This window comes from Balaenoptera ricei, chromosome 7 (assembly GCF_028023285.1).
Source record: "Balaenoptera ricei isolate mBalRic1 chromosome 7, mBalRic1.hap2, whole genome shotgun sequence".
Lineage (NCBI taxonomy): Eukaryota > Metazoa > Chordata > Mammalia > Artiodactyla > Balaenopteridae > Balaenoptera > Balaenoptera ricei.
Window position 1 is genome coordinate 121732026 of NC_082645.1, and position 27180 is coordinate 121759205.

Below are 27180 nucleotides of genomic sequence, written 5' to 3' on the forward strand. Positions count from 1 at the left end.
GAAACATCCCAGAAAACCCCCAGGAGAATGATTGGGTGATAATAGATAAATGCGTCAGCCGGCCTGGAAAGATGCCTTAGTTTCCTAGGTGGGAAAAGGTTACAAAGGTAAACTTCAGAATGTTAGCAGTTGTGTGACTGTAGATGACCACATTTTCCCGATGTTCCTACAATGAATATATATACCTTGTGTTTTTCTTCTCTTAAATGTAAACGGAACCAGAAGTCTTTGTATACAGCTTTGAGGAAGACAACGTCCTAATCTTTAACTTTGGAGTAGCCTTTTGCCTTCCTAAATTTCATTCTTGATGTAGTAACTCGAACCTTTGTCTTTTGTTCCCAGGGGCCTTACCAGGACACCCTGGAATTCGTGCTGGGGAGTAGGGACGCGTGTAAGAACTTCTGGAAGACGTGCGTAGAGTATCACACCTTCTTCAGACTTTCCGATCAGCCGAAGCCCAGAGCTAGAGGCGCCCTCTTCAGCAGGGGCTCCTCCTTCAGATACAGGTGGGGCAGCAGCGCCAGGTGGGCCTCGGCCTTGTCTGTGGGGCTGAGAACCCGACCAGCCTCAGCCAGGAAGGAGGTGGTGTGAACGTTCCAGAGAACTACACACAGACTGCAGCTATTGTAAAACTGGAGAAAGCATCGCAAATAAAATAGTGGGAAAAATAGGCTTCATAAAAACTGTTTAGAAAACTGGCTATGCTTGTTGCAAAGCATAACTTTTAAATGTATATGTAAACTTATGAGAGAGGGTGGGCAAGTCTTACTTTCCCTTTTGTGAAGAATTAATGCTGTGAATTCCTGTTTATTCTTTTCTTTAAAATCTGATTTTTTTTCACAGTGGAAGAACTCAGAAGCAACTAGTGGATTATGTCAAAGATGGTGGGATAAAGAGGATTCCGTATGAAAGGTAATCTCTCATCTTCATGATGAAAAGTATGGGCTTTTAAAATTAACGTTTTAGATACTTTAACCTTTATTTGAATAAAAATCACTTCAAATATGTAAACGTGTATTCTGGCACTTGAGTTCTGTTTCTTTTATTTAATTTAATGGTAATAGGTTTGTATTTTACAGTTATTTACAGTTATTGTGTACAGATACAGATCATGCTTTTTGGTTCTAGTCTGTTTCGCTTAGCTTAGATGTAGTGTTTTTACATAGCATGGTAAACTTTGAATCTGAAAATTCATGTTGTTTCTTTGCATGTGGGACTTTTCCTTCAGTGTGAAGGGGATAATTTCTCCTCTTCTGGACGTGTATTTTTTGTTTGGATGCTTGTTTTCTGTTATCCTGCCATTTCTAGTTAGGTGCCTCATGGCATGTTAACAGAGTCTTGGCCACATTTTTATGTGAGTCCTTCTCGCGGCACAGCGTGTGCTGCTTTAGAAACAGGGGTCAGGCGAGGAGGGCTGGGGGCTCACAGCCTGTTCTCTGTTTGCAGAAAGCACAGCAAGACCCGGATGTCTCTCCGCGCCCTAAATGCCAACTTGCCGAGGCAGGTCAGTCCTTCTGCGTAAAACGTACACAATATAATCACCTGTCCTCTTTTGGGAAATAATCTGGCAATGTTGTAACAAGAGTCCTAAAATTAGCTTTGTCATTTGTGCGGAATTTCCAATCCTGGGACCCTGTTTGCAGAAAGGAGTCCTGAGTGAAGAGAAAGCTCTGTGCATTGAGATGTGTGACAGTGTTGTTTGTCATTCGAGAAATCCTAGCGACCACCGTCTGTTCTGGGCGTGTCCACGTGAGCCGCTACTCAAGAGCCTTTAAAAATCTCGTTTCGGGGGAATAGTGCGTGAGCAGGACGCGCCCAGAAAATATCCGTGCATGAAAGTAGCAGGGGGCAAAGCAGCCGGGGGCATGTCCTCATTGTGATTTAAAAAGACAAGTGTATGCACAGCGTCAAACATGATCTCTCAGCGATTGGATCCAGGCAGTTTTTATCTTCTCTTTGTGCTTCTCTCTATGTATTTTTTCTTCTCTTTGTGCAGTGGACACAGTGCTTTTTGTTGTCAGGAAAACAACTGAGAAGTACTACTTCTATAAAAGTGCAAAGTGAGGTTAAATGCCAGCTTAGGAGGTGGTTTGCTTAGTGAAGCCGTGTTCACTGAGTGGATCTTTTACTATTATCTTCAGGGTGAAAAGCAGGAGACAAATGTGTATGCCTGTGTGTTTGACACGATCACAGCTATATTAAAACAGGTACACACAGGCGCACACAAACACAGTAGACGTTTGGCCACGGTGTCCCAGACGTGACAGTTGTGTGTTGCGAGGCCGGGACGTCGGTGACTCTGTGTTTCAGGTCTGCTTCTCTGCCATCTCTCCCTGTGTTCACATTTGCGTGTTGACTGCCACATGCAAGCATATTTTTACATAGAATCTTGCTCTTTTCATGTACTGTTATTTCACAACTTTCTGTGTGCGGCTGTATAGTTTCATATTTATACCTTTTTATTGCTGCACAAAGTTAATTTTTGTTGACAGTTTTGTCATTTATACTCTTACAGTATTTCCAGAAGCTTCACTTGTACCTCATATATTAAAGCTCGTGTGTCCTAAATTTTTTTTTAATTGGGTCTTTTAAATAAAAACTTTCTTTAACTCTTCTAGGTACGTTTTCTATTTTGGAATTCCTCGTTAAATCAACTGAAATTAAAAGAACTTATTTTTGTTTCTTTAACAAAGTTCAAATTTGTGAGTAGTCTAAAAGTTACATTTAAGCTTTCAGTTCTCTGATGCTGTCTCTTAAAAGTCACGGAGAATATGGAATATGGTGGATGATTAGGAAAAAGCCATGTGGTAGACACACGAAAAGAGATTAATCTGGGGCTTCCCTGGTGGCGCATTGGTTGGGAGTCTGCCTGCCAGTGCGGGGGACACGGGTTTGGGCCCTGGTCTGGGAGGATCCCACATGCCGCGGAGCAACTGGGCCCGTGAGCCACAACTGCTGAGCCTGCGCGTCTGGAGCCTGTGCCCCGTAACGGGGGAGGACGCGACAGTGAGGGGCCCGCGCACCGCGATGAAGAGTGGCCCCCCACTTGCCGCAACTAGAGAAAGCCCTCGCACGAAACGAGGACCCAGCACAGCCAAAAATAAATAAATAAATAAATCCTTCCCCCCCCCCCCAAAAAAAAGAGATTAATCTGCATTTACAGATCTTCAGTTCTAAAAGGAAAGGTCTGCCCTGCTGCCCTCCTTTGTAGAAGCTGCGGCAGAAATGTGTGGGTGCGGATGTACTCACCTGGGCCCAGTTAGCTTTGCGACTTCCCGGCAGCAGTTGCTCATTTCACGTGTTCCTTTTTCTCTCCTCCTGGTTTGCTCCCCAGAGCATCTTGTTCACCGAGGGCACGAGGGCTGCCGCGTCCCCGTCTTCAGCAAGTGCCTCCATCTGCGCGGGCCCCGCCTCCGCTCCAGCCCCCGTGGGCCCGCTCGATTCCAAGGACAGCAGCGGCTCCCCGACGTGGCCCCCGGCTCCCAGCGCCAGGTGGCCAGCTGCGGAGAGGAGCGGCGTGGCCGCGGCCCAGCCCCACGGGCCGCCGGCATTCCAGCCTTGCCAAGGTGCTGGGTTGGGTCGGGGCGTGAGGAGCCGTGGCCCCAGCAGCAATGAGGGGCTGAGTCGCGCCGCCCTAGTCCCAGAGGCAGGGGGTGCCGGCAGGGAGCGGGCGGGTCGCAGTGGCCATGGTGAGGGTGCCTTGACCGTGGGCCCCTCCCCTTCCAGGGGGGGGACCCCGTGTGGCCAGCAGAGCCGCCGGGGGGGCCCTGTTTTCACATTGACAAGAGCCCAGCTGCAGGCGTTCGAGGAGTTCAGAGATGGCGACCTGGCAGACATCTCCTTCTTTGCCGGAGGCTCTGAGGCCTTTCCTTTCCCCCACGGCCGTCTGCGCCCGCAGGCCCTGCTGGGTGGCCGCCTGGGGTCTGCCCCGTCCAGCCCGGAGGGGTCCTCCCCGGAGCCGGCCCGTGGGAGCGGGGAGCGCGGCTTTGAGTTTGAGGAGGAGGGCAGCCTTGGCGACGCGCACCCCGCCGACACCTCGGAGCTGCTGGAGGTGAAGGCGCAGGCCAGCCTGGTTCAGCGCCTGCTCAGCCCGTCCAACACCAGCTCGCTCCGGATCCACCGGTCCGAGACCAGCTCCCTCAGCGACGCGCCGCTGCCCGGCAGCCTGTCTGCGCACACGCCCGGCTCTGCCACCCGGTCCGAGGCCAGCTCCATGGCCAACTTCCCCGCCTGCTCGGTCCGCTCCGAGGCCAGCTCGGCCTTCCATTTCTCGGACCTCGTCGACCAGTTAGAGCAGCTCAGCTACCCGCCCACGACGGCTGAGGACCCGAGCGGCTCCGACACAGACTCGTGGGGCTCCGAGGCCGAGGCCCCCCTAGACGTGAGCCTCTTCTTCGGTAACCCCTTTGCTCAGACAAGGGGAGAGAGAGTCCTTTTCGATCTGCAGAGTAACATAAAGAATTTGACTCCTGGAGAGCAGGTCGATGAAAACCTGTCCTGACGGTTCCCGGGTTCCCTCCCGGGTGACCCTCACCTGCTTGGGGGATGAGGGCTCAGATGGTCGGCTTTCAACACAGAAGGTGATTTGTGGTCATGGCTAGATATTCTTTTTTCCCCCTAATTCTCTGATTGATTGTTCCGTTTGGAATGCCAAAAAATTAAAACTTGCGCTTGGAGTGGTGTTAAAAGCTGTGCAGCAGGTTTAGAATGGATGAGTATCTCTAGCTCATCATTTGGGGCTGGTCATTTAGCCTTTGCAGCTTTATTCTTCTGGCATTTGCTTTGATTCAGCTAAAGTGGTGCTATGTGTTTTGAATGTTACACGGTTCTGATTCATGTTGACCTTTAATGGAATATATGCCTTATGCCTGTTGCTGCTTTTTAAGGTGAGGTGTGCGGCCCATGATTAATTATGATGGAGGTTTTGTCTGATTTGACTACGCGAAATCTTGAGTAGGCCCCACAGGACCCAAATCCTGGGGAGGGCAGCGGGGGCTGCGGCCTCCTTGTGCTGTGTTCTGGGACTGCCCAGGGCGGCTCAGTGCCCGAGGCTTGGTTGCGTCCGTGACTTTGGATCCAAGGACTGTGCTTGGAGAGGCGTTGGTTTAACCTGCGGTGTAAGCGGGACTGTGTCCTTTCCACCTTCCTTGGGGGACGCCACGTACTCGGTTGCAGGGAAGGCAGAACCAGACACACCAACTGGCCCGAGAGGCATGGCGTTAGCTCGAGGCGGCCAGCCGTTTGCTTGGGGCCGACGGGGGCTTGTTCCCTGTGGGGAGTGGGCACCCGGGGCTTGGCCTCTTGTAGCAGTGGTGTCTCCTCCGGTCAGGTGTGCACCCGACACAGCTGCTGGCTGATTCTGATAGACCCCATCCGCACGCATCCGTCCAGAGGCCATGGGCAAGGTCCTGTGTGCAGACAGGCCAAGGTGGCTGTGCCCCTGGGGGCACCGCGCTCCACACCCCGCGGACGTGGGGCCAGCGCTCAGCACAGGCTGCACGGCCGGGCCCCTCGAGGGCTGAATTTGTCACCGAGTCCCTGGCTGGGTCTTGTGCTTCCTTCCCGGTCTCACCTGGCGGAGCAGCGCCGTGTTTAAAGGTTAGTTTTCTTCCTGAAAGCCCCGTCCTCGCCGTGTGTGTGGACCCCGTTCCCGGCGGCCGCGTGGAGACGCCGGGGCTGCCCTGCAGGCTCGGTCGCCGTCCGCCGGTGGTGTCGGCGGTGTCGGCGGTGTCGGCGGTGTCGGCGGTGTCGCCGTCCGTCGGCGGTGTCGGCGGTGTCGGCGGTGTCGGTGGTGTCGGTCGGGTACCAGCAGGGGCTTCAGCCTAACGGGCCGGTACTTTCCATCCTCGCAGCTGCCTTACCGCCGCGCCAGGTCCCTCGTGGCTCCGGTCCTGGGACGTTCACACCCGCCGCCTCCGCTCCTCCCAGGCCACGGGTCCGTCTGCATTGGTGCTGACTGGCCGGCGTCTGTGGAGAGACCGTATGACCGTGACCGACGTCACTGGTGAGGATGGCACGTCTGGGACATTTTGTGTCACTGAAAAGACGCACCGTGGGCGTGTACGGCGAGGAGCCGATACGGAGGCGGTCCGTCCAGCGCTTTTCCTGAATCTTAGTTGACACGACGGCTGCCTCTGTCCTTGGTTGGTTGTTAGTCTCCTGACTGTGCCCGCCGACGCTCCGAACTAACAGAGTGTCCTTTTGTCTTTAAAGCAGCCCGTCCTGGTGTCTGGGCAGAAGGTCTGAGCCAGCGCAGCAGCCGGGGCTGCAGGATGCGGGGCGGTGGGGGGAGGGCGGTGGTCGTCGTCACATGTCAAAGAATCTGAATAAGTTCTGTTCTCAGACGTCTTTTACTGGGCCTTCCTGTTGAAGGTTCTGTCTTGTTTCTTCAATGAAACCTCATTCACTGGAGATAATTTTCTAGCTTTTGTTTAGACAGTTTTCAGGATATGCAGAAGCGGAAAGAGGCGTATCAGGAGTGAAGCCCAAGCCTGTTGGGCGGGGCCGTCCTGTGTCCCCCCCCCACCATGTCCCCCCGGGTGTTGCCCCCCTCCTATAAAGTGGGCCTGACGCGCGGACGACCTTCCTCAGTGCTCGTGTGTCTCTGAAACGTAAGGCGCCTCCTCACTGGCCCCACGCAGACGTCACCCCACAAGGTAGACAAAGTGCTGGCCGACGTCTGGTTTGCTCAAATCGGGATCCAGGCCCGGTCCGCGTGCTGCTCAAAGCCAAGATAGCCCGTCTGTCTCCATCTGTCTCCTCTTCCTCTTTCCCATCTGTGCCGGTGACCTGCAGGGAAGCCGAGCGGCCTGGGCTCTCATCGGTCTGCCCCTCAGGCCCTGCAGCCCTGGAGGCTGGACCTGCCGCTGCACTGACTGCTGACCCCGACCCCCGACCCCCTGTTCCACGCATGGGCGGCGTGGCTCTAGAATGAGCCCAGCATCCCAGACGCTCTGTGGACACTGCTGGTGAAGGTGTTATTTTCAGATTCAGGGTTAGCTTTTTGGTCAGATTTGGAGAAATTTTGAACAACTTTCCTTTTCCAGAGTGTTCACGATATGTTTAATTTTACAGCTTTCCTTTTATGTTGAAACCATTTCTTTGATATCAGTTGTGGCTTCTTTGGACTCTGCCCCCAGCCCTTCTTCCCCTTCACTCAAGTGGGAGGAGCCCCCTCCCAGAGGGGACCCTTCAGCAACCGGGAAAGTGAGCCCGAAGGATGGATCCTACAGGTCCGGTCTTTCTGCTTGTAGCCCAGGCAGTGGCACTGTCGTGTTCTGTCTAGTAAGAGCTGGTTTATAGGAAACATTAAAATATCCAGAATGGTTCTGAGTGAGGCCAGCAGCGGGCCTTTCCTGGGTTTGCTGAAGGCTGTTCATTGTGATTGCCTTTTCTTCAAAAAAACATGTTATGCGGTGGCACCACCTTGGAAGGGTGGCCCCGTAGACCCGGATTACAGGATGAATGTGCAGATGGGCGTGGGACCCGCAGGCTTGGGAGCAGCCCTTCTCACGCCGGCACGGCCGCGGGGGAGCCTGGCACCGTCACTGCAGCCCAGAGGCAGTGCCCACCGTCCCCGCCGAGTCCCCTGGAGTGATGCACTCCGCTTACGTGGACTGTTTATGTTTACTAGCTATCAAGTCTATGATCGTCTTTCCGTTTCCAGCGTCTAACAACAGCACAGCCTCGTGTTAGTCAGGTTGACAGCACTAAAGCAGGTCACGGCGCGTCCTGTGTGTGCCTTTTCATATCACACAGGAGTTCTCTCAGTGCAGGGTTAGAGTAGGATTCCTTTTTCCAGTTAACACACGTTTTTAAAATGGTAGTAATGATGGAGGGATGGGCAATAAAGACCACACAAAACAGTTTAACATGGAGAACTTTCATCATCCCCAAGATCGTCACTTTGCACAGTCCTTTAATTGCTCTGGTGCCGTGTGTGTTGTGGTTTTCACCGCAGGCACCTTCGCACCTGCTGCCCTGGAGGAGTGGCTGAGCACCAGGTGTGCTGTGCTTCCGGTCCTGTGGCGCACACGGGTCACGACCCTACGTGTGTGTGACGAGGGATGCCAGTTGTGCATCTTCAGGGTACGCTGTTCCCTCCCGGTTCAGGGAGCACCAAAAAGAAATCCATTGTTAGAACAATTACTTTGTAGATGAAAAGGTTCACGTTCTCTCAGGCACTTAAAGTTGGGCATTTCAGTGTCTGTTCTCAAGGCCACGGAGTCACTCGTGGGATTGTGCCCCGGCCCCTGTCCTGAAGTGACAGAGCTTGTCGCAGCTGGCCGGGGCGCGGGGGCCGCTGTGGGACTGTCTCTCCACACGGCGCCCTGCCCACCGTGACCCTGGATGCTGTCTTTTGCGTGAACGTATCTATGTCCCCAGGAATGAGGAGAAAAGGGGATGGCATTTCTCTGTAAATCTGAACTCGTTCATTCTTTGAAGACACATTGACGTTGCCTGGTTTGTGGTTCTTGAAAATTTGTTTCCCGTTGAAATTGCCGTTTATAAATTTGCAGATATGTACTAATTCAGAACTCTTTGTTTACTCAATAAAATAAGGGAATATTTGCTGTGGATTTTGATGGCTTTTTTAGCTTCCTTTCCCTCTACTTGAGTATAGTTTTGATTTACACCCATGGAAGATTATCTCATGTGTCAGGTGAACCCCTGAAACAGCCCTGTATCTTTTCACATCACCACCGACGTCTGTCTTCATAGGCAGTTGACCCCATGGCGCCCACAGACTGTCTCATGCCGGCCGTGGGTGGCGACGCCCCTATGGAAGGCCAGTCGGGGAGGTGCCTTGCTTTTCTCAGCGGCCCCGCTCGGGCCTGTCGTGGCCCCTGTGGTCAGTGTGCAGAGGGGGATGTAGGCGAGCTGGTGGTCTGCTGGCTCTGGGCCCGCACGAGCCTCCAAGGTGCCGGCTGAGAGCAACACCGTTGGCAGCGTTGGGGCTGAGCTGCACGGTTCTCGGGTTTATAGTGCACAGAACACGTGCTGTTGGCGTCTTAATTCTGAAAATGAGACCGTTTTATTGCCTTTTCCCTGCAGTCAGCTAGACCCCACCCGATAAAATCCCCGGCCCGAAGCGTGGCAGCTGCTCAGATTCTGAACTGGCCTTTCCTCCTGGACCCCCTCTCGGCTGCCACGAGCTTCTGCTGCGTCCGCGGAGCTGCCCGCCTCTTCAGCCCCTCTCAGGCCTCGGGGCTGCCTCACTCCTGCGCAGCGGCTGCAGCAAGCCGGCTGAGGACGGGCTGCTCGGGGCGGCGCAGGCCCCTCGGGGCGGGGGCCGGGCTCCCTCTGGGGTCTCGAGGCACCTGGTGCCCAGTGTGCTGGGGGCGGGAGGCGGCTGGCAGCGTCTAGAAAAGCTCCTGTTGGCATGAACTCCCTGGGAGACCCCGCCTTAGAGCAGAGGACAGTGGTTCACGGGGGTCTCCACTTCTTCCCCCATCACACCAGCCCGTCCCTCACTGACGCCCCCCACTGCTGTCACCCCCGCGGGGATGAGGTGGCGACACCTCCGTGATGAACCCAGTAGATGTACAGTGTGACCAGTTAGGAGGGTAAAAATTGTGTGGCCTTTACTTTCCAAGAACGTTCACTCAGGTTGCATCTCCTTCCTAACGAACATCACCTACGCACTTCCTGGTTTACTTGAATAGTTTGTTTCGGGGCCCTTGCCTCTGTCGCTCCAATAGTTCAGAAGATCCATAAGTCACAGCTTCTCAAACTTCAGACAAAATGTGTCATTTATTAGAACAAGGACGCGCCCCCTGGACCACCTACACGACCTACACGTGTCGCGCAGAGGAGACCCCACACCTGGTGGGCGTCATCCGGACAAATGGCCCAGAGTGTGAATGAGTTGTAGGTTGGCACCCCCGTTTCTCTCAACAAGGAAGGAGTCTTGTTTGCTTAGAAGGAAACAGAAGAGAAGACTTGGGAAAATGCCCCTGGGTGTGCCATGAGTGTAGACGTCACCCCCTGAGTCTCAGGTGACCACAGCCATTTCCAGACTGAGCCGTCACAGCCCTGGGAGACGGACAGACACACAGCAGGAAGAAGGGGTGAGCTGGAGCTTGGACCTCTCGGAGTAGCCACTTTTTTACCTCCTACTTTTATTTTATGAACCATATTTCCTATAAGAGAGACTCGTGACATCCTAGTTCAGAAGTGGAGCCAGACGTGGTTTCCTGCGACTCATCAGGGTCACGCTTACCTGGGTTCTTCAGAAAAATCAGCTTTTCCCTTTTCTTATGGGATTAGTGGTCACTGTTCCAGCCATAGAGGGAGCTTCCAGATCTTACACTCTCTCCATCATGTTAACCTTCAAACTTGACCTTGAATTTTCCAAACTGGAGCTGACTCTTGCTCCGCTATAAGGCAAAAAGTTTCAAAATTGTTTATTTTATTACAGAGTTTTGAAGAAGAGAATTTAAAGGTATGAAATAAAAGTAGCTGAGCTTCCTGTCTAAATGTGATGTTTCTCTTTCATCACCTGGTCAGACGATAAGGAGGTTACACAAAGCACAGTACTGCGCTTCTCAAAACGATGTCAAAAATTATAAGATGGATATTTAGAAATGTTTGGAAATAAAGAATGCCACAGAGAAAATCATCTCCCAGGGTGGCTCACTGCTGAGTGACTGAGATGAAAGTTTTACCTTTTCAGTGTTTTTTTGGAGACGGTCAAACCTTGCACGTTTGGGAGCAGAGGCTGCCTGTGGACTCCGGGTGGACAGCAGAAACGGAGAGCTGTCCACCCATCCCAAAGCGTTTCCTTTTGGAAGCGTTTCCAGACCTGTCTCGTCTGCAAGGATTTGGTGGTTTTCGGTGCCACGGTGGGGCAGTAGCGCACCACCTACGTGTGAGCGGGTCCTGTGACTCAGAGCAACATTGACTCCTCCTGGCTGTTTGACAGTAGAGGACCTTGGACGCAGAAGTCTGGGTTTACAAACATTTTAGATTCTTCACCATGTCAGTTAAGGCTACACATACTCTGTGGCACCTAAAACTTGACATTTAGCATCTTAAAAATGCTTAAGCCATCTGCCTGTTGGTGTGCATTCTAATACAGGTCGTCCACGTGTACCGGGCTTTCTAAGGTCAGAGCCTGTCACGCCACCACACGGTCCAGAGCAGGCTTCAGGCGCCCTGGCCGCTCCTGGAAGCGGCCAGCAGAGCCACGGCCCCACGGGCACGCTCTGGGTGTAGGGCCCACGCGTTACCGGCGTCACAACAGAGAAGCAGTGGCCCGCACGCTCCAGCAGCCTTGTTTACTGCCACTTGCTTGAAAAAGCTCCTCGCAGATTTGTTCACTTCATCTCGTAGCGTCTGTGTTGACAGAATTTGATGTAGGTATGATGTATTACATTTTGATGCGGCTGACAGATTTAATAAAAACAAATGTTTAATGTCTGTTGTGCTTTTTAATCGAGTCACTAAACTGTGAGTTGACAATTTTTGTGAAATAATAAGTACAGTTGTCCCTTGGTATTCACGGGAGATTGGTTCCAGGACCCCACAGATAGCAGAACCCCTTACAGGGAAGTCTCTAATGTGAGATGGCGTCATATTTGCATACAACCCACCCACATGCTCCCGGATACTTTAAATCATCTCTACATTAGGTACAACACCTAATCCAGTGTAAACGCTCTGTGAATAGTTGTAAATACAATGTAAGATGCTGTGTAAATAGTTGCCAGAGCGGCAAATTCAAGTGTTGCTTTTGGGGCCTTTCTGGAACGTTTTTCCCCCCGATATATTCCGTCCTCATTGATTGAATCTTCAGATGTGGAACCTGCAGATGTGAGGGCAGCCTTGTCTACAGTGATAATATCAGCGATGGCTTTTAACCTCCCTAGAACCAAAACAGTTTATTCCAGACGAGCTGTTTGTCCCGAGGGGGTCGCTTGCTGGGCTTCGGCCTCCTGCTCGTCGGCCCATTTGTCGGCCCCCGAGCCCACCCTGCCCGGGCCTGCCTGCAGCCTTGTCACAGGAGGCTTCAGAGCTAACACCACCTCCTCGCCTGTCCCCTTCTGCTCTGTAAAAATAAAGTCAGGTTTTGCAAGAACTCTGTGGTAAACCGTGCACTCGTAGCTTCCTGTCGGGCGGGAGGGCTGTGCGGGGCGGGAAGACGCGAGGGTCACCCCGTGGACTTGTTCGCAGAACCGGCGAGGGTGAGCGTCTTGGTTCTCACACCTCGAGCAACATGCCTGGGAAGAATAAGTAGACAGCTTATTAGTAGCTTCTACATCTTTTCTGAACTTTCACTGTATAGAGGTGTCTCATTATGCAATTCCGGGCTACTTAGGGACACAGCGGACCTTGGAGTGTGATCCTGAGCTGCTCGCCGGGAAACGAGCCTCTTCTGCAGCCAGAGGAGCCGTGCTCGGGCACAGCCCAGAGCCCTCGGTCGCTTTGGTCCCGCAGAAGTGACAGTGCAGGCCTGTCGGGGGAGGGGACGTAGGCAAGGCACGCTATTTTAAGGTGGCTTAGCTTATTTTAAATGTGTAATAAAAGCAGATTTTAATAAAACTGGTTCCAATAATTTCACGTTCTTACGTTGTCCAGGTTTTCTAATGTCAGTGAACGTTTCTCTGTGTCTTAAATCTGTGTGGTTGTGAGAATCCCAGAGGAGAGCTCTGCTGTCCGGCATTGGTAGCCCATCCGCAGAAGCCCTGGGTGGGGTCCCCGCTTCCCAGAGCTCTGAACTTGTCAATGTGAAAATAAGGGCTCCCCCCGCCCTCAGGCCACGCTGGAGGGCGCAGGGCCTTGTGTGTGGCAGCCCCGCCAGCAGGAAGCTCTCTGCACCAGCCTGCCTCCTACACACTTCACGCTTTAGGCTGAATAAACCAAGTTTTGGGTCTATAAACTGGTCACCGTGGGCAACTGCATTTGGTCCCCAATCACGGTGTGAAAGGATCTCGTTTTGAAACCCATTGTGTTACTTCTAGCGTTTTGTAAACCGACTTAATAATCATACTTAGAGATAATGGTAGTTTGGGTGTTAAAACGCTATACATTTATAAACTCAAGGTAAATTTCTATCTTAAATTGCTTTTGAACAGTTAAATGTCTCTAAAACTCTGCTTTAAGGTAACTTTCAAATGTGGCATTTAATAGTTACTAATCTCTCATAGAAAAACATTAGAAATAAACCTTTGAGGATTTTTTTAAATAGAAAAGAGAATTTCTTGATCCCAAAATGTTGGATGAGATAGAACGAGGCCAGAATTTTGGCTTCAGTCTGGTCAAAAGCAAACATTATTTTCAGAAGGGGAAAAAATTAAGTATTAGTTACTTTTGTGGTATGATTCTAGAAATCAGAATAAAATCCTTGCTAACGAACAATTCAAGGAAGTAGAAAACAGTATGACGAGTGTGATCCAGTTTTTTAAGTGAATGGTTAGCCTTAGAATACACGTTCTTTTCCAGATAAGTCAGCTTCAGTTTGGCCTCTTACGTGTGCACCCTCCTCCCCGTTGGCTCTATCGCGGCCGCATCTTCCCCGGGAACCCAGAGCCCTGGGCCAAGCCGCCCTGGAGGTTCTCTGGGGAAGCGGGCTCTCACTTGTCACCTGTTCTCGCCGTTGCTTTATGTCACACTGAGGCCTGCGTGTCCCCGGAAGGGCCTGGTGGCAGGTGCTGTCCCTCGGGTCTGCCCTTCTTCATCTCTCGCTCCATCGCCCGTTCACTTCCAGGCCTTTCCATGGAGAGTCCTCAGCTTCCGTCCACCCGGAAGACCCCACCGAGCCTGAGCCCACTGGGCCCAGCCGAGCAGGGCTGCACTCCCCTGCTGAGCCCCGTCCTCAGCGACGCTGGCGGAGCCGGGATGGACGACCAGGAGGAGCCGAGACACAAGGTGGGTGGCCCCGGGGTGCTTGCTGCTGGGGGCCTGGGCAGCAGGGGCTGGGGGTTCCCCAGTCCTGAGACCCTCCCACCACCTCCGGGGCGCTCGGGGTCCCTCTGTGCCTAGATGGGCCTCCTTATTCCTTTCACCTTCCTGGCGCCCGTAGGTTCCAAGTGCGGGGCTGGATCCTGGGGGCCTCAGCCTCCCCGCTTTGCTGGGAGGAGGCCTGTGGGTCAGGCGAGGCCGTGGGGCTGGTGGCTGAGGCGGTTCTGGAGATGCGTCCCAGGGGCTGGGCGTGTGGACTCGCCGGGGAGGTGAGGCAGCTGACCCGCAGGCTCCTGTTCCACCTCGGGGAAGAGCGGGGTCGGTAGGCAGAGCGCCACGGACCAGGCAGAGAAACGTGCCCGCTCGCTGGTGAGGCCATAGCCTGAAGCATCGCCAGCGAGGCCCCGGCCCGCCAGATGCGCACTGGGAGACCCCCAGGTTTCCTGATGACTCCCCTGACAGGTCCTGGAAGCCTCGGCGTCAGCTGGCCAGGCCTTGGGCTCCCGCGCCGGCATCTGACTGCCCAGCTGGGGGCGGGGGGACTGCCCAACCCTCCCTCGGAGCCCGCGTGCCAGCTTGCTTCCTGGAATCCCTCCTCCTTACCGTGTCTCCCACTTGCTGTGCTGTTTCTCCTTTTTAATAGAAATTGCTGGGGACGCACAGTATTGGGAAGGCCTGAAAGGGAAGGTGGGGTTGCTCCCCTGCCTGTGTGTGGGCACCAGGCTCGGGGCTCTGTGGGGACAAAGCAGGGCCTCTCGCTCTGCTCTGACCCGGGGCCTGCGGGCAGGTCTGCTTGCTGGTGTGGCTGGCAGAGCAGCAGCTGCTTTGCTTTCTCTCCACTGAGTTTCCTAAGAGGTGCTCTTTGCTCTGGAAATCAGGGGTTGGCCCTGGCTACCCAGGCTGGCCATCCACGAGCTGCTGCTGACCGCTCTACTGCTGGCGTCCCCTTGGCACCTGCAGTATTACTGTGACCTCAGAGGTGATGTTGCCGTGGTGGTTTCCGAGCGTCTCTCTGGGCACCTTCACCCGCCACGGGGAGAGGAGCTGGTCTCGGGCCTCAGTGGGGACCCAGGCAGGAAACCCTCACCGGCAGCGTGCGTGCGACGTGTCCGCAATCCGGACCAGAGCCGGGACGCTTGGCCACAGGGAGACCAGGGCAGGGAGGGCCGAAGCCTCCCAGACCAGGACCGTGGGCCTCTTGGGGCCGCTCTGACCCCAGAGAGCTCACTGAGCACACAAGCTCAGTGATTTTTTCAGTGGATTTGAAGAAGTCATTTTTTAATAGCATGAAGCCCAGAAAGAAAGAATTGACGAGCACGAAGTTTGGAAAGGCGGCCTGCAGGTGTCTGGGGCGGGACACCAGGAGATGGCGCGGGACCATGTAGCTGCCAGTGGTGTGGGAAAAGCTGGCATGAGAAGCAGCCTGCGGACGCTCCACACACAAGTCCCAGAGGGAGGACAGCAGGACAGGCTGTGAAGGGTCAGGTGGAACCTCCCAGTGTCCCGCAGCTGAGGGGGCGGCTGCCGTAGCAGTGGCCTCCGGGACACACAGGAGGAGTGGCCTCTGCTGCCGCGACCTCCCTAAACTCCCCAGGGCCCCAGGGAGAAGTCTCAGACCCCACGGTGCAAACCCGGCCTCATCTTCCTCCCCAAACGGGTCACCTGCAGACTCAGACCCTCGCCCTGCCGCACTCCTTCCCTCAGCCGACTGGCCGCCTCCACCCACCCGGACCCTGACCGGCAGGGTCACCACCCCTCAGCCTGGCTCGCCCTTCCCTGCGCCTCCTGACCAGCCCCCGCCCCCAGACACATCCTGGGCCCCACGCACCACCATGTGCTCAGATAGGCCCCAAACACCCTGCCTTGCCGCCCCGCCGGTGACCACTTGGCTCACCTTGTACCCCCAATCCTTGACCTCTGGGCTGGCCCCCACCGCCCAGCCGCCCGGCCCCGCCCTCTCTAGGAGGCAGCTGTCTGTCCTGCCAGCCTCCACCCCACCTGCTCCCTTCGTCCTTCTGTGCGCTTTGCTGCCCGGCTGGGTCACTTCCCCGGTAGCTGGAGTTGCTTTCCTGCCTGGGAGGCTGTCAGCTCGAGGGCAGGGACCTCTGTTCCTGGGCACGTCCCAGGTGCCTGTTGGCACGGTGGACACGGGAGGGTCGGCCCTGAATCCTCCGCCTGGGGGAAGAGCAGCGGGCGAGCGTGCGGGGACGGAGCAGGACCAGGTGTCCGCCAGGTAGGAGAGAGTGGAGGGTCGGCCATGCACCGGGACCTTGACCAAGGCGGAGGCGGCTATCTGAGGTGTGCTCAGGGCGGGGTGGGGCCCTGCAGGGACAAGACACAGTCCCCGGCCCCGGTGGGCATGAGGCCTGTGCTTCGCTGGGAACGCAGCGCTGCCCTTCCCGCTCCTGAGGGTCCCGTCACCGCCGACTGGCCTGTGGCCCCTGCAGACGGCCAGCGGCCCTGACGCAGGTTTAAGAGCCCCGGGGCTGGGCCACGGCAGCCAGCCTCGGGCTCTAACCGCAGGCACGGATAAAACGTACGCTGCTTGGCAATTTTAATGACTTCTGTGCGAGTTAGGCTTAAGTGTTTATAATCACATACATTCATGTATGGGCAGACCTCGTATTATTGCGCTCCGCAGATACTGCTTTTTTTTTTCCTACAAATGGAAGGTTTGTGGTGACCCTGTGTCAAGTCTGCCAGCACCATTTTTCCAATAGTATTTACTCACTTTGTGTCTCTGTGTCACATTTTGATAATTCTCACAATACCTCAAACTTTTCCATTATTATTATGATTGTTGTGTCTGTGGTCAGTGAGCTTTGATGTTACTACTGCCACTCACTGAGGGCTCAGATGATGGTTAGTATTTTTAGCAATTAAGTAGTCTTTTTTGTTTGTTTGTTTGTTTTGGGGTTTTTTTGGCTTCATTGAGTCTTCGTTGCTGCCTGTGGGCTTTCTCTAGTTGTGGGGAGGAGGGGCTCCTCTTTGTTTGGGTGCGCGGGCTTCTCGTTGCGGAGCACGGGTTCTAGGCGCGCAGGCTTCGGTAGTCATGGCTCACAGGCTCTAGAGTGCAGGCTCAGTAGTTGTGGCTTGTGGGCTCTAGAGCGCAGGCTCAGTAGTTGTGGCGCACGGGCTTTGTTGCTCCGCGGCATGTGGGATCTTCCCGGACCAGGGCTCGAACCCGTGTCCCCTGCATTGGCAGGCAGATTCTTAACCACTCCGCCACCAGGGAAGTCCCAATTAAGTAGTTTTTAATTAAGGTATGTACATTGTTTCTTTAGACATAATGTGGGAGTTCCCTGGCGGTCCAGTGGTTAGGACTCGGTGCTTTCACTGCCATGGCCCCAGGTTCAATCCCTGGTCAGGGAACTAAAATCCCACAAGCTGTGCAGCATGGCCAAAAAAAAAAAAAAAAAGGAGGAAAGACACAAGGCCGTTGTACCCTTAATAGACTACAGTATGGGGGAAATGTAATTTTATATGCACTGGGAAACCAAAAAAATTCATGTGACTCACTTCGTTGCAATATTTGCTTTATTGCGGTGGTCTGGAACCCAACCCGCTACATCTCTGAGGTGTGCCTGTATCTGTGTGTTAAGCAGCTACAGTCCTGTGAGTGATATCAGAACAATAATTTCATCACAAAACGAGTAATTAGCTTCACTATATGTTGCTGTTTGAACAGCAGTTCTTTTCTCAAAAAGAATAATATAAAATGAGAAAAACATCTGGGGGAGATACAGCTGGGCTTATGTCTTTACTTAGAAGTGACTCTCTCAGGAAGTGCACGTGAAGATCACATGACAGCGTTACCTTGAGCGGAAGAGATGGAGCGTTAGGACCGTCGGCGACGTGGCCGGCGCCACACGCTCACGCTGTCTGCACTTCTTGCAGTGTGCGCCCGTGGACGAGGCCTATTTCATAGCAAAGGAGATTCTTGCTACAGAGCGAACATACCTGAAGGATTTAGAAGTTATTACCGTGGTATGAAACCTAAGTCCTTTGTTGCTTTGATTTTCTTAATACTTCTTAAATCCGGGCCAGAGACAGAGCATTCCCCCCCCCCCCACTGAGAAACGGCTCTTGGCCATTGTGAGACCTGCGTGTGTGTGTATGTGTACGTGTTCTGTTAAATGTATCTGCCTTAAAACATGTCTATGTCAGGTCAGAATATTGGGTCCGATTGTGAACCTGGGAATATCTCCCTTTGAAGCTTTTCACCCAGAATTGCTTTCTAATGTTGTGAAAACTGGCTGGTCAGCCGCGGCACTGGTGGGGGCCCCGGGGTCGGCGCCGTGCGTCGTCGGGGGCCGGGTCCCTTGGTCACCCTGAGCTGTCCCGGCAGTGGTTCCGGAGCGCCGTGGTCAAGGCGGACGCCATGCCTGCGGACCTGATGACCCTGCTCTTCTCCAACATCGACCCCATCTACGAGTTCCACAGAGGCTTCCTGCGCGAGGTGGAGCAGAGGCTGGCGCTCTGGTAACGCCCCGCGTGCCGGCTTCCTAGCTAATTCACAAGGGCCACTGTTCCACCGAGACGGCCAGCGCTAGTCCATAGGTAACGTCGCGTGCATTCACCCTACCCCAGAGGCGGGGACAGGAGCAGGCTCAAAGGAGACCCTTTTTTGCCTGGCCACCGCCGTTTCGCGGACGGCTGGGATGTGACAACTGCCTCTGTCGAGGATGGCCTCGCCCTCAGAGCCTCTCGGTGCTGGTCTTGCTGAGCCTGGGACCCGCCGTGGCCCTGGCAGCACGCGAAGCGTATCTCGCACGCTGTCGCGAGGTTTTGACCGTGTCTGTCCGTCTCCGCTCCAGGGAGGGGTCTTCCAGTGCCCAGGCCACAGGCGACCACCGACGAATCGGGGACGTCCTGCTCAGCAACATGCTTCAGTTAAAGGTAGCGCGGGCGTGCGCGCGGCTCTCGACCTAGCAGCTGGCCGTGTGGCCGCCGGCCTCCCGTCAGGACGCTGTTCCCCGGAGAGTGATGCACAGGGCAGGGCGGCTCTCCCCTCAGGAAGCTCAGCGTCCCGCGAGGACGGCATACAGCTCAGCCCGCGCCCCCCTCCGCGCGCTGTGTCCACGGGGACCGCCCTCCTCGGGACACGCGCCCCCCCCCCAGGGCAGGTCCGCTGAGAGCCGCCTTCCGCCCAGCGCAGCGCTGCCGCCGGCCGCCACTCGCCCCGACGCGCTCTCCTCAGGATGCAGAGCGCTCCCCGAGGGCTGCGTCCCGCCTCAGGGCCCCTCAGGGCCGCGGGCCGGTGCAGCCGCTCCTGCTGAGCTCGACCCCGAGACGGGGCTTCTGGGCTCCCTCCCGTTCCCGGCCTCTCCTCGGGCCTCAGCGCTCCGGGCGGCGGCGCGGGTCGTGCTTCCAGCGCTCGGCGCTCTCGCGGGACCGGGACCGGTGGGGTGGGCGCCGCGAGCTCGTTGCCGAGGCCCCGCCCCCGAGGCCCGCCGTGCCTCCAGGCCCCCGGTTTTGGGGGCGGGCGGTGAACGCGTCCCGGAGGCGGAGGCGCGCCGCGTGAGCTTAGGGTCCACACGCACGCGCGGCCGCCGGGCCGGCGGGTCCCCTGTGATGCCCACCGAGGCAGACCGGGGTCGGGGGAGACCTAACAGGGGCGCGCGGGGCTCCGAGAGGCGCGGGCGGGGCCCGGGGGCAGCCGCTCAGCCGCCCCCCGCCCCGCAGACGCTCACCCGCCACTTCCAGAGGCTCCACGAGGTCCTGACGGAGCTGGAAGCGGCCAGCAGGCGCCTGCGGAGGCTGGAGGCGCTGCGCCGGGACTTCGAGCTGCAGAAGGTCTGCTACCTGCCGCTCAACGCCTTCCTGCTGAAGCCGCTGCAGCGCCTGCGCCACTACCGGCTGCTGCTGCGCCGCCTGTGCGCCCCCGACCGCCAGGACTCCGGCCGCGGCGACCAGGACCGCGCCGACCGCCGCGGTGAGTGCGCGCCCGGCACGCCGCCCCCGCGGGCACCCGGTCCTCCGCCCGCGGCGCCGGGGGGGACGGGGCGGTGGTCGGCTTCTGAACCGCACGCCTGGGGGCCACGTGGCCTGAGGGAAGCTTCTGATGTCGGTGGGCTTTGTCATTCCTCGCTTTGGTGAGAGGGACGAAGGAATAAACCCTGACCCTTGTGACCTCAGATAGGACTGACTTCCAGTTGCAGCACAAACGTAGAGCAGGAAGTCACTGCCTCTCAGGTCGGGTCACCACTGTCTGTCTCTAAACGTACAAGGTGAAGAACTAGGTAGCCCTTCCTTCCACCGGGCCTCCCGGTGTCCTGAGAATAGATCAGATACTTTCTGACGTACAGGGAAGAAAACGGACTGTATGATGTGGACAGCGCCCTTCCTCTGCATCCTAAAAGCAAGTGTTTCGTGTTTGCCAAAAAGGAAGGGACAAAATTGCCCAAAATGTTTCCATGCATTTTAAGGGAAATGTGAAAGAAGAGCAGCACAGCTAAAACGAGGGCGGGCGACGCTGCTTTGCCCGTAACGTTAAATAGTTGTTTATAAAGACTGCCCCCTTTCTCTTCACCGAGCCTGAGTGTGAGCTAGTCAGCAGTTTGGGCCGAACAAGTCCAAGTTTCAGGTCATCTGCAGGGACCCACACTTGCTGTCCCTGGCAGTCCTGTGAGGAGTTTGCGTACAATGCTCCTGGAGTTAAAACCACCTTTAAATTGTCAGTTCCTGCCACAAACTGGTGGGTGGAGGGTTTTGTCCATGCCACCCCCAGCTCCCCTGCCCGGGCACCTGTACTGAGGGACCTCTCCACGCAGAAGCCCTCAAGGCCATCACGGAGGTGACCTCCACCCTCCAGCACAGCCTCGCCCGGCTGGAGAACCTCCAGAAGCTGATGGAGCTGCAGCGGGACTTGGTCGGCATAGAGAACCTCATTGCTCCCGGCAGGGTGAGTGGCTTTGAGAAAGTTCTGTGCACTGGTTACTTCACTGGTTTTAATTGAGATATAATTCAAAATGTGTGGCTCGGTGGCTTTCAGTATATTCATGAGGTTGTGCAGCCGTCACCACTAATTCCAGAACGTTTTCATTCCCCCAAGAGAGACCCCATCCGTGTTAGCAGCCACCCCCGCCCCGCTCCCCGGCCTCCTGTCTCTGGACTTCTCTCCAGACATTTCATACACATGGACTCTCACGGTGTGCGGCCTTCTGTGTCTCACTTCTCTGACTCAGCGCAGTGTCTTCAAGCTTCATTCGTGTTGTGTGTTATGTTGGGGCTTCATTCCTTCTTGTGCCTGTGTAGTGTTCATTCTCTGGAGACACCGTATTTTGGTTACCTGTTCATCTGCTGATAGACACTTGGGTTGTTTCCACTTTTTGGCCATTGTGAATAGTGCTTCTGTGAACGTCACGTACAAGTCCTTGTGTGAACATGTGTTTTCATTTCTCCTGGGCACAAACGTACATACCTAGGAGTGGAACTGCCGGGTCACGTGGTTACTCGGTGTTTAACACTTTGAGGAATCGCCAGACTTGTCCACGGTGGCTGCACCGCTTTACGTTCCCACCAGGGGTACAGGATGGTTCCCACTTCTCCATGTCGTGTCTTTGATCCTAGCCATGCTGGTGGTACATAGTGGCATCTCTTCGTGCTTGTGATTTGCGTTTCCCTAGTGACTAACATCAAGCATCTTTTCGTATGTTTATTGGCCATTTCTGTGCCTTCTTTGGAGAAGTGCCTATTCAACTCTTTTCCCCACCTTTTAATTGGGTTGTTTGTGTTTTTACTGTTGCGAGATTCCTTATCTACTCTAGATACCAGACCTTACCAGAATATGACTTGCAAATATGTTCTCCCATTTTGTGGGTTATCTTTTCACTTTCTTGGTGGTATCATTTACAACATTAAAGTTTTTAATTTAGCTGATGTCTAATTTGTCTATTTTTTCTTTGGTTGCTTGTGCTTTAGGTGTCATAGCTAAGAAACTATTGCCTAATCCAAGGTATGAAGATTTACCCCTGTGTTTTCATCTAAAAGTTGTTTATGTTTTAGCTCTTACATTTAGAGCTGATCATTTTGAGTTTTGTATATGGTGTGAGATATGGGTCCAACTTTGCTCTTTTCCAAGTGGATATATAGTTGTCCCAACACCTTTGCTGAACTGTTTTCACTCCTTTGTCAAAAATCAGTGGGCCACGGAGCGTGAGTTCATTTCTGAACCTTCAGTTGTATTCCGTGGGTCTGTATGTCTCCCGGGCTGCTTACTTTCTGTCACTAATTCCTTTTGCTTTGGACTCGGGGGGCGCAGGTTCGATCCCTGGTCAGGGAACTAAGATCCCGAAAAAAAAGGGTTGCACAGGGGTGTTCCTGTCTCAGCACAAACGTAAGAGTGTTGGAGCGTGGGTGTATAAATCCTGTTTTGCGTTAGCCTTGTTAGAAGAAAGGTGCTGCGAGTGTGGGACCATGAGCTCGAAGAAACAAGACTAAACAGACAGGAAGCTTTCGCCCTCCTGGAGCAGGGCCTTGGCTGGGAGCCAGGACAGCCCCTTTCCTCTCCCTCCCGGACGGCTCCCAGGGCTGCTGCTGGCTGGGAGCTCCTGGGAGGTGGGAGGGCTCTTGTTACATTGTTGTTTCTCTGAGTGCCCCACGCAGTGACTTATAGATGGTGGCCCCAGGAAACTGTCACCAGAGGGGCAAATAAACAGGAGCAGCCACAGAGAGCAGGGGCCGGGGCGGGCTCCCCGGGGCGGCCTTGCTGCCGTCACCGCTGCTATTAGTCAGGGTCCCCGAGTCCCGCCTTAACCCCCGGGGTTCCTGGCCTCCCCGAGTGAAATGCGTGCATCAGTCAGAGACGAGACCACCCCAGTTACCTGAGCGCAGGGTCGAAGGGCAGGGCTGTGAACTGAAGGTGGGTGACGAGGCCCCGAGGGTGAGTGCTGCCAGGCATCGAGGAGGCAGGGCCTCGGGGAGCATACCCCCAAGGGCTGGGGTCTCTGGGGAGCGGCGGAGCTGGCCCTGCGACTGCGGCAGGAAGGCCTGCCAGCTGCGGCCCAGAGAGGGCAGGGGGCCGCCCTCCTCCTCCTGCAGGGCTGTCCCTTGGGTTGGGGCTGGTTTCGCATCTCGCTGTGTCCGTGAGGATTACTGGATGAGCTCTCCTCCCTGTGCCCTTGCTCAGGTCATCTGAGGGCTGCTAAGGCTGGGGTCTTCGGGCGTGTTCTCGGGGCACCAGCCCGTGCTGCTTGTCTGATAGAACAGCAGATGGTAGAAGAGTGCCCAGAAATAGTCCAAAGCGGACTGTTCGGGGCCCCCGGGACGGTGCTTCAGCCGGGGCGCAGGCAGTTAGGGATGTCGGACATCTGTGCCCCGGAGGCAGGTGCGGGGCCTGGCCCGGCGGTGAGGGGAGCCCCGAGTCCCGGGGGGAGAGGGCTGCCCGGGACACGGGGGGCTCCCGCTGAGCCTTAGCCCACTGGAGGGTCTCACTCTGGGCTGTAGCACCTTCGTGGCCTTAGGAATCCTCTGCTCAAGCGCCAGGGCGGCAGCTGACAAGTCCTCTGTGACGTTTGGTGGGAACCAGGTGTCCTGTCCTCCCTCCCATTCTCAAGCTGCCCCACCCAGCTTTTCTCACGCTGAACTCACGTCATCTCCATGGTGGAACCTTCCAGAAGCTGCCCCTCAACAGTGCCCTTTGCCTTGTGTGCCAGCTCTCAGCGCAGCCGGCCTGTGGGAGCTCAGAGACCGGGCACCGAGTTACCCGACACCAGACAGGATGCGGTTGACCGAGGGGAGCAGACGGGAGGGAGGCTGGAGCAGCACGGCAGGTCCTCAGGCATCCATCCGGGCAGGAGGGCGCCGCAGATGGGCCCGAGGGGGCCTGCGAGGGGCTCGGAGGAGTGTGGAGGGTGACGTGCCATCTGCCGAGGTGCCCTCGGCCAGCACACAGGGACCCCGATGGTGTCTTGCAGGAGTTTATCCGCGAGGGCTGCCTCCACAAGCTCACCAGGAAGGGCCTGCAGCAGAGGATGTTCTTCCTGGTAGGTGCGATGGGCACGGTCCAGGCGGGCGGCCTCATTGTCAGGAGCCAGGAGAGGGTCACAGAAATAAGGGTCCTTATTCCGGGTTCTGGACACCTGTCTGCAGGATGAGCAAAAGCCAGAAGGTAGAAAAATCCACACACCCGCGGCTGCAGGACCGCTCTGCTCGTGCCAGCGTCAGTTCGCAGGGCCTTACTCATGAGCCCAGAGGTCCTCCCAGCGAGTCCCTGCCGCCAGCAGGTCCCCTTTTGTCGGCTCCCTTCCTCGCGCCCAGCTAGTGGAGTCAAACCCCAGCCTTCCTGGGTGGGGGTGACTCTCAGGACCAGCCCCCCACCGCCTCCCACTGGCCCAAGAGGTCTGCTGGCCCATGTGGTTACTGGTCACCCCTGGCCGAAATGACCGTATGAATGAAACAAAAATCCCTTTTTTGCCAAAAACCTCCAGCAAACTGAGTAAGCACACAGGGCCCTTGCAGTTGAAGTTGGTCTGATTGTTAAGATGTTGAGTCCTTGTTACTTGTTTTTAGAGTTCACTCATCTACAGCTTCTGGTCCCTCAGTTCTCAGACATGCTGCTGTACACAAGCAGAGGCGCCTCGGGGACCAGCCACTTCCGGATCCGGGGGCTCCTTCCGCTGCGCGGCATGGTGGTGAGCGCCCGGCGCCGGGCGGGTCCGGACCGCTGGTCGGGGGCCGTGCCGCGTAGCAGCTCCTGCTGGGCTGTTCGTGCCTTTTCACCCTGGTATGGCTGCTGTTCTTGGTGCTCAAACAGCCCCACCTGCAGCCCCTCCAGGGCCTCTTGACCGAGCCCAGCAGCCCCTGCAGGACAAGGCCCAGCTCCGCCGGGGACCCACCCACTCCTCCCAGGGGGCCCTGTCCTGTGGGGGGGACGCCGTGAAAAACCCGGGTCGGGCGCGGGGGCCACCGTGCTGCTGGAGGGGTTGGGTGCTGACACAGCTTTGGAAAGAGAAAGCTGGACCCCTAATTCTTAAGACTGTAGAGTTTTCACCTCCTTGATTTTATACTTCTCTCTTTTTTCTTTTTTTTTTTTTAATTATTAGCACTTTTAATTATTATTTATTTATTCTTTTGGCTGTGTTGGGTCTTCGTTTCTGTGCGAGGGCTTTCTCTAGTTGCGGCGAGCGGGGGCCACTCTTCATCGCGGTGCGCGGGCCTCTCACTATCGCGGCCTCTCTTGTTGCGGAGCACAGGCTCCAGACGCGCAGGCTCAGTAGTTGTGGCTCACGGGCCCAGTTGCTCCGCGGCATGTGGGATCTTCCCGGACCAGGGCTCGAGCCCGTGTCCCCTGCATTGGCAGGCAGATTCTCAACCACTGCGCCACCAGGGAAGCCCTCTCTTTTTTCTTATACTGACGATTTTGGTTTCTTTCGCCACCATAATTAGTTATTTCACACACGCCCAGCTTTAAAATGGTAAAACAGCACCACCGCTAAAGAGAGGGCGGGCTGCAGGTCAGGACTGGCCTCAGGGAAGCTCGCGGCGACCTCCCCCGAGTCGTGCTGTGTGGCCTCTCGTTTGCCCTTTGACCTCCACCCCGTGAAGAGGCGCAAGCCCTGTCTTCAGAGCTCTTGAGGGCCTGGGCCGCACCGCATGCTCTGTCCACGCCACGTGCCGCCAGGGCGTGTCCACATCCCCACCGTCTCAGTGCCGCGTGGCATGTTAACGTTGTCTCTGATGAGCAGGAATTCTTCGTCTTAATGTGATGCGGTCTGTCTTCTCCTCCGTGGTCAGTGCCTTCTGTGGCCTTGAAGGTCATGGAGAGACTCCCCCTTGAGTGTAGACTCGGCCTGGAACCCATCTTTGGGAACAGCAGAGATAGGCGGCCAGGTTCAGGTTTTTGCCATAAAGATGTGCCGTTTGTCCAGAACATCTTATGCGGTGAACACCTCTCTCTGCAGCCCTGCCAGGCCCCATCCAGGTGTAGGATGGGTGGGGTCCGACCCCTGTCCAGTTCCCAATTCCCAAAGCGTCAGCGCCGTCCTCTGCCCCTTTCTCCTTCGTGGCGTCTGGCCCTTCTCACCGCCATCCGCACGCTGGGCACTGCACCGCCTTCCAGAGAGCGTCAGAGCCTCCACGGGTGTCTCTGTAACATTTGTTCAGCTTTTCCAACTCTCAGCAAACAGGGGTCAGTTTGAATGACCTCCCCTGCCACCCCTGGAAGCAGACCCCGTCTGCGTTAAAACTTACGCCTTGAGCGTAGGGAGAGGCTGAAGATGCACAGTGAGGAGCACCCGCCATCGTGCTGCCCGGTAGTGAGTGCTGTCGGCATTCCGCCGTCATCCGGGGGACGCCCTGCGCAAGCTGCTGTGTAACCGCACTGGTTTTGCTCGGCAGTTCATCTCGAACGTCCTCCCGTGTCCTCTGCTTCTGCCACCGGCTCAGGAGCCATGGGTAGTGGATTGGCGCGCCGAGCCCCAGTTTATTTAACCAGCTCCCTGCACTGGACGTTTTGGCTACGTCTAGTTTTTCAGAATTAGAAACAGCACCATTGGATCTTTCTACGCGTCCTTAGTTATGGCCTTGAGATAAACAGCCACGCGTGTATGTGAGCCTGGGGCTCCCTGTTCCCGCTGAGTGGCTGTGGGAGCGGCTGATCGGGTGGCCTTCCCTCCAGGCCCGTCTGCGCCTGCACCGTCCCAGCCTTGGGCAGCCCTGGCCGTCCACCCCGTCCTCCGCGCCCCGGGGACAGCCAGCAAGGCCGCTTCCTGCGCCCTCTGCCCTCCCCCAGGAGGCACCGGCCGCGTCTGTCACTCTGGCCTGTTAGCGTTTGTAAAGCATTCCTAAACCCTTCCAGGTCTCAGGTGCTTTCCAGGTACGTAATTCCCGTCACTTTGCCTGCAGTTCAGTGTCACCTCAGTGTTTATAAACTCCCTCCAGACGGGGATCGCGTTTGTCTTGTTCCTAGAATGGCCACGGGCACAGAGGCCCGACGAATACGTGTTGAAGGGGTGAACTTAGACGTTTTTCTGTAGTCAGTCTGTCCATCTTTTCCTAATTTAGGGTTTCTGTCCTTGGCACGGGCTCAGAAAGTCTTTCCCACACCAAGACTATGTTGGTGTGGGAGTTCTTTCCTGATGGGCTTACAGTTTTTTCTCGTTTACCTGATCTGCCTAAAATTTGTTGGTTTTGATGTTTTTAGATTGGGATGTAACATTTTCTCCTCGTATAGTCAGTTTTCCCATTATTTGTTGCATCCTCCATTTTCTCACTGATCCCAAAGTCTGCCTTTATCATATAAGAAATTCTTGTCTTTACACTTGGATTCTTTCTGAA

At 55.6% G+C, this 27180-nt stretch overlaps 1 protein-coding gene across 4 annotated transcripts in view; it reads left to right on the forward strand.

Moving 5' to 3' along the window:
- Window positions 1-27180, forward strand: part of FARP2 (FERM, ARH/RhoGEF and pleckstrin domain protein 2) — a 90509-nt gene that overhangs the window by 58597 nt on the left and 4732 nt on the right. Inside the window, exons 10-21 of one of the 4 annotated variants that reach the window (XM_059929167.1) lie at window positions 343-506; window positions 844-912; window positions 1447-1504; window positions 3335-3566; window positions 13709-13869; window positions 17800-17889; window positions 18251-18384; window positions 18720-18801; window positions 19588-19837; window positions 20676-20806; window positions 23820-23888; window positions 24447-24536. In XM_059929167.1, coding sequence (XP_059785150.1) covers window positions 343-506; window positions 844-912; window positions 1447-1504; window positions 3335-3566; window positions 13709-13869; window positions 17800-17889; window positions 18251-18384; window positions 18720-18801; window positions 19588-19837; window positions 20676-20806; window positions 23820-23888; window positions 24447-24536 — 1530 coding nt within the window. Of the gene's footprint in view, window positions 1-342; window positions 507-843; window positions 913-1446; window positions 1505-3334; window positions 3567-13708; window positions 13870-17799; window positions 17890-18250; window positions 18385-18719; window positions 18802-19587; window positions 19838-20675; window positions 20807-23819; window positions 23889-24414; window positions 24537-27180 lie in introns of all 4 variants that reach the window. The other 3 variants (XM_059929168.1, XM_059929170.1, XM_059929169.1) reach the window with 3 other exon arrangements.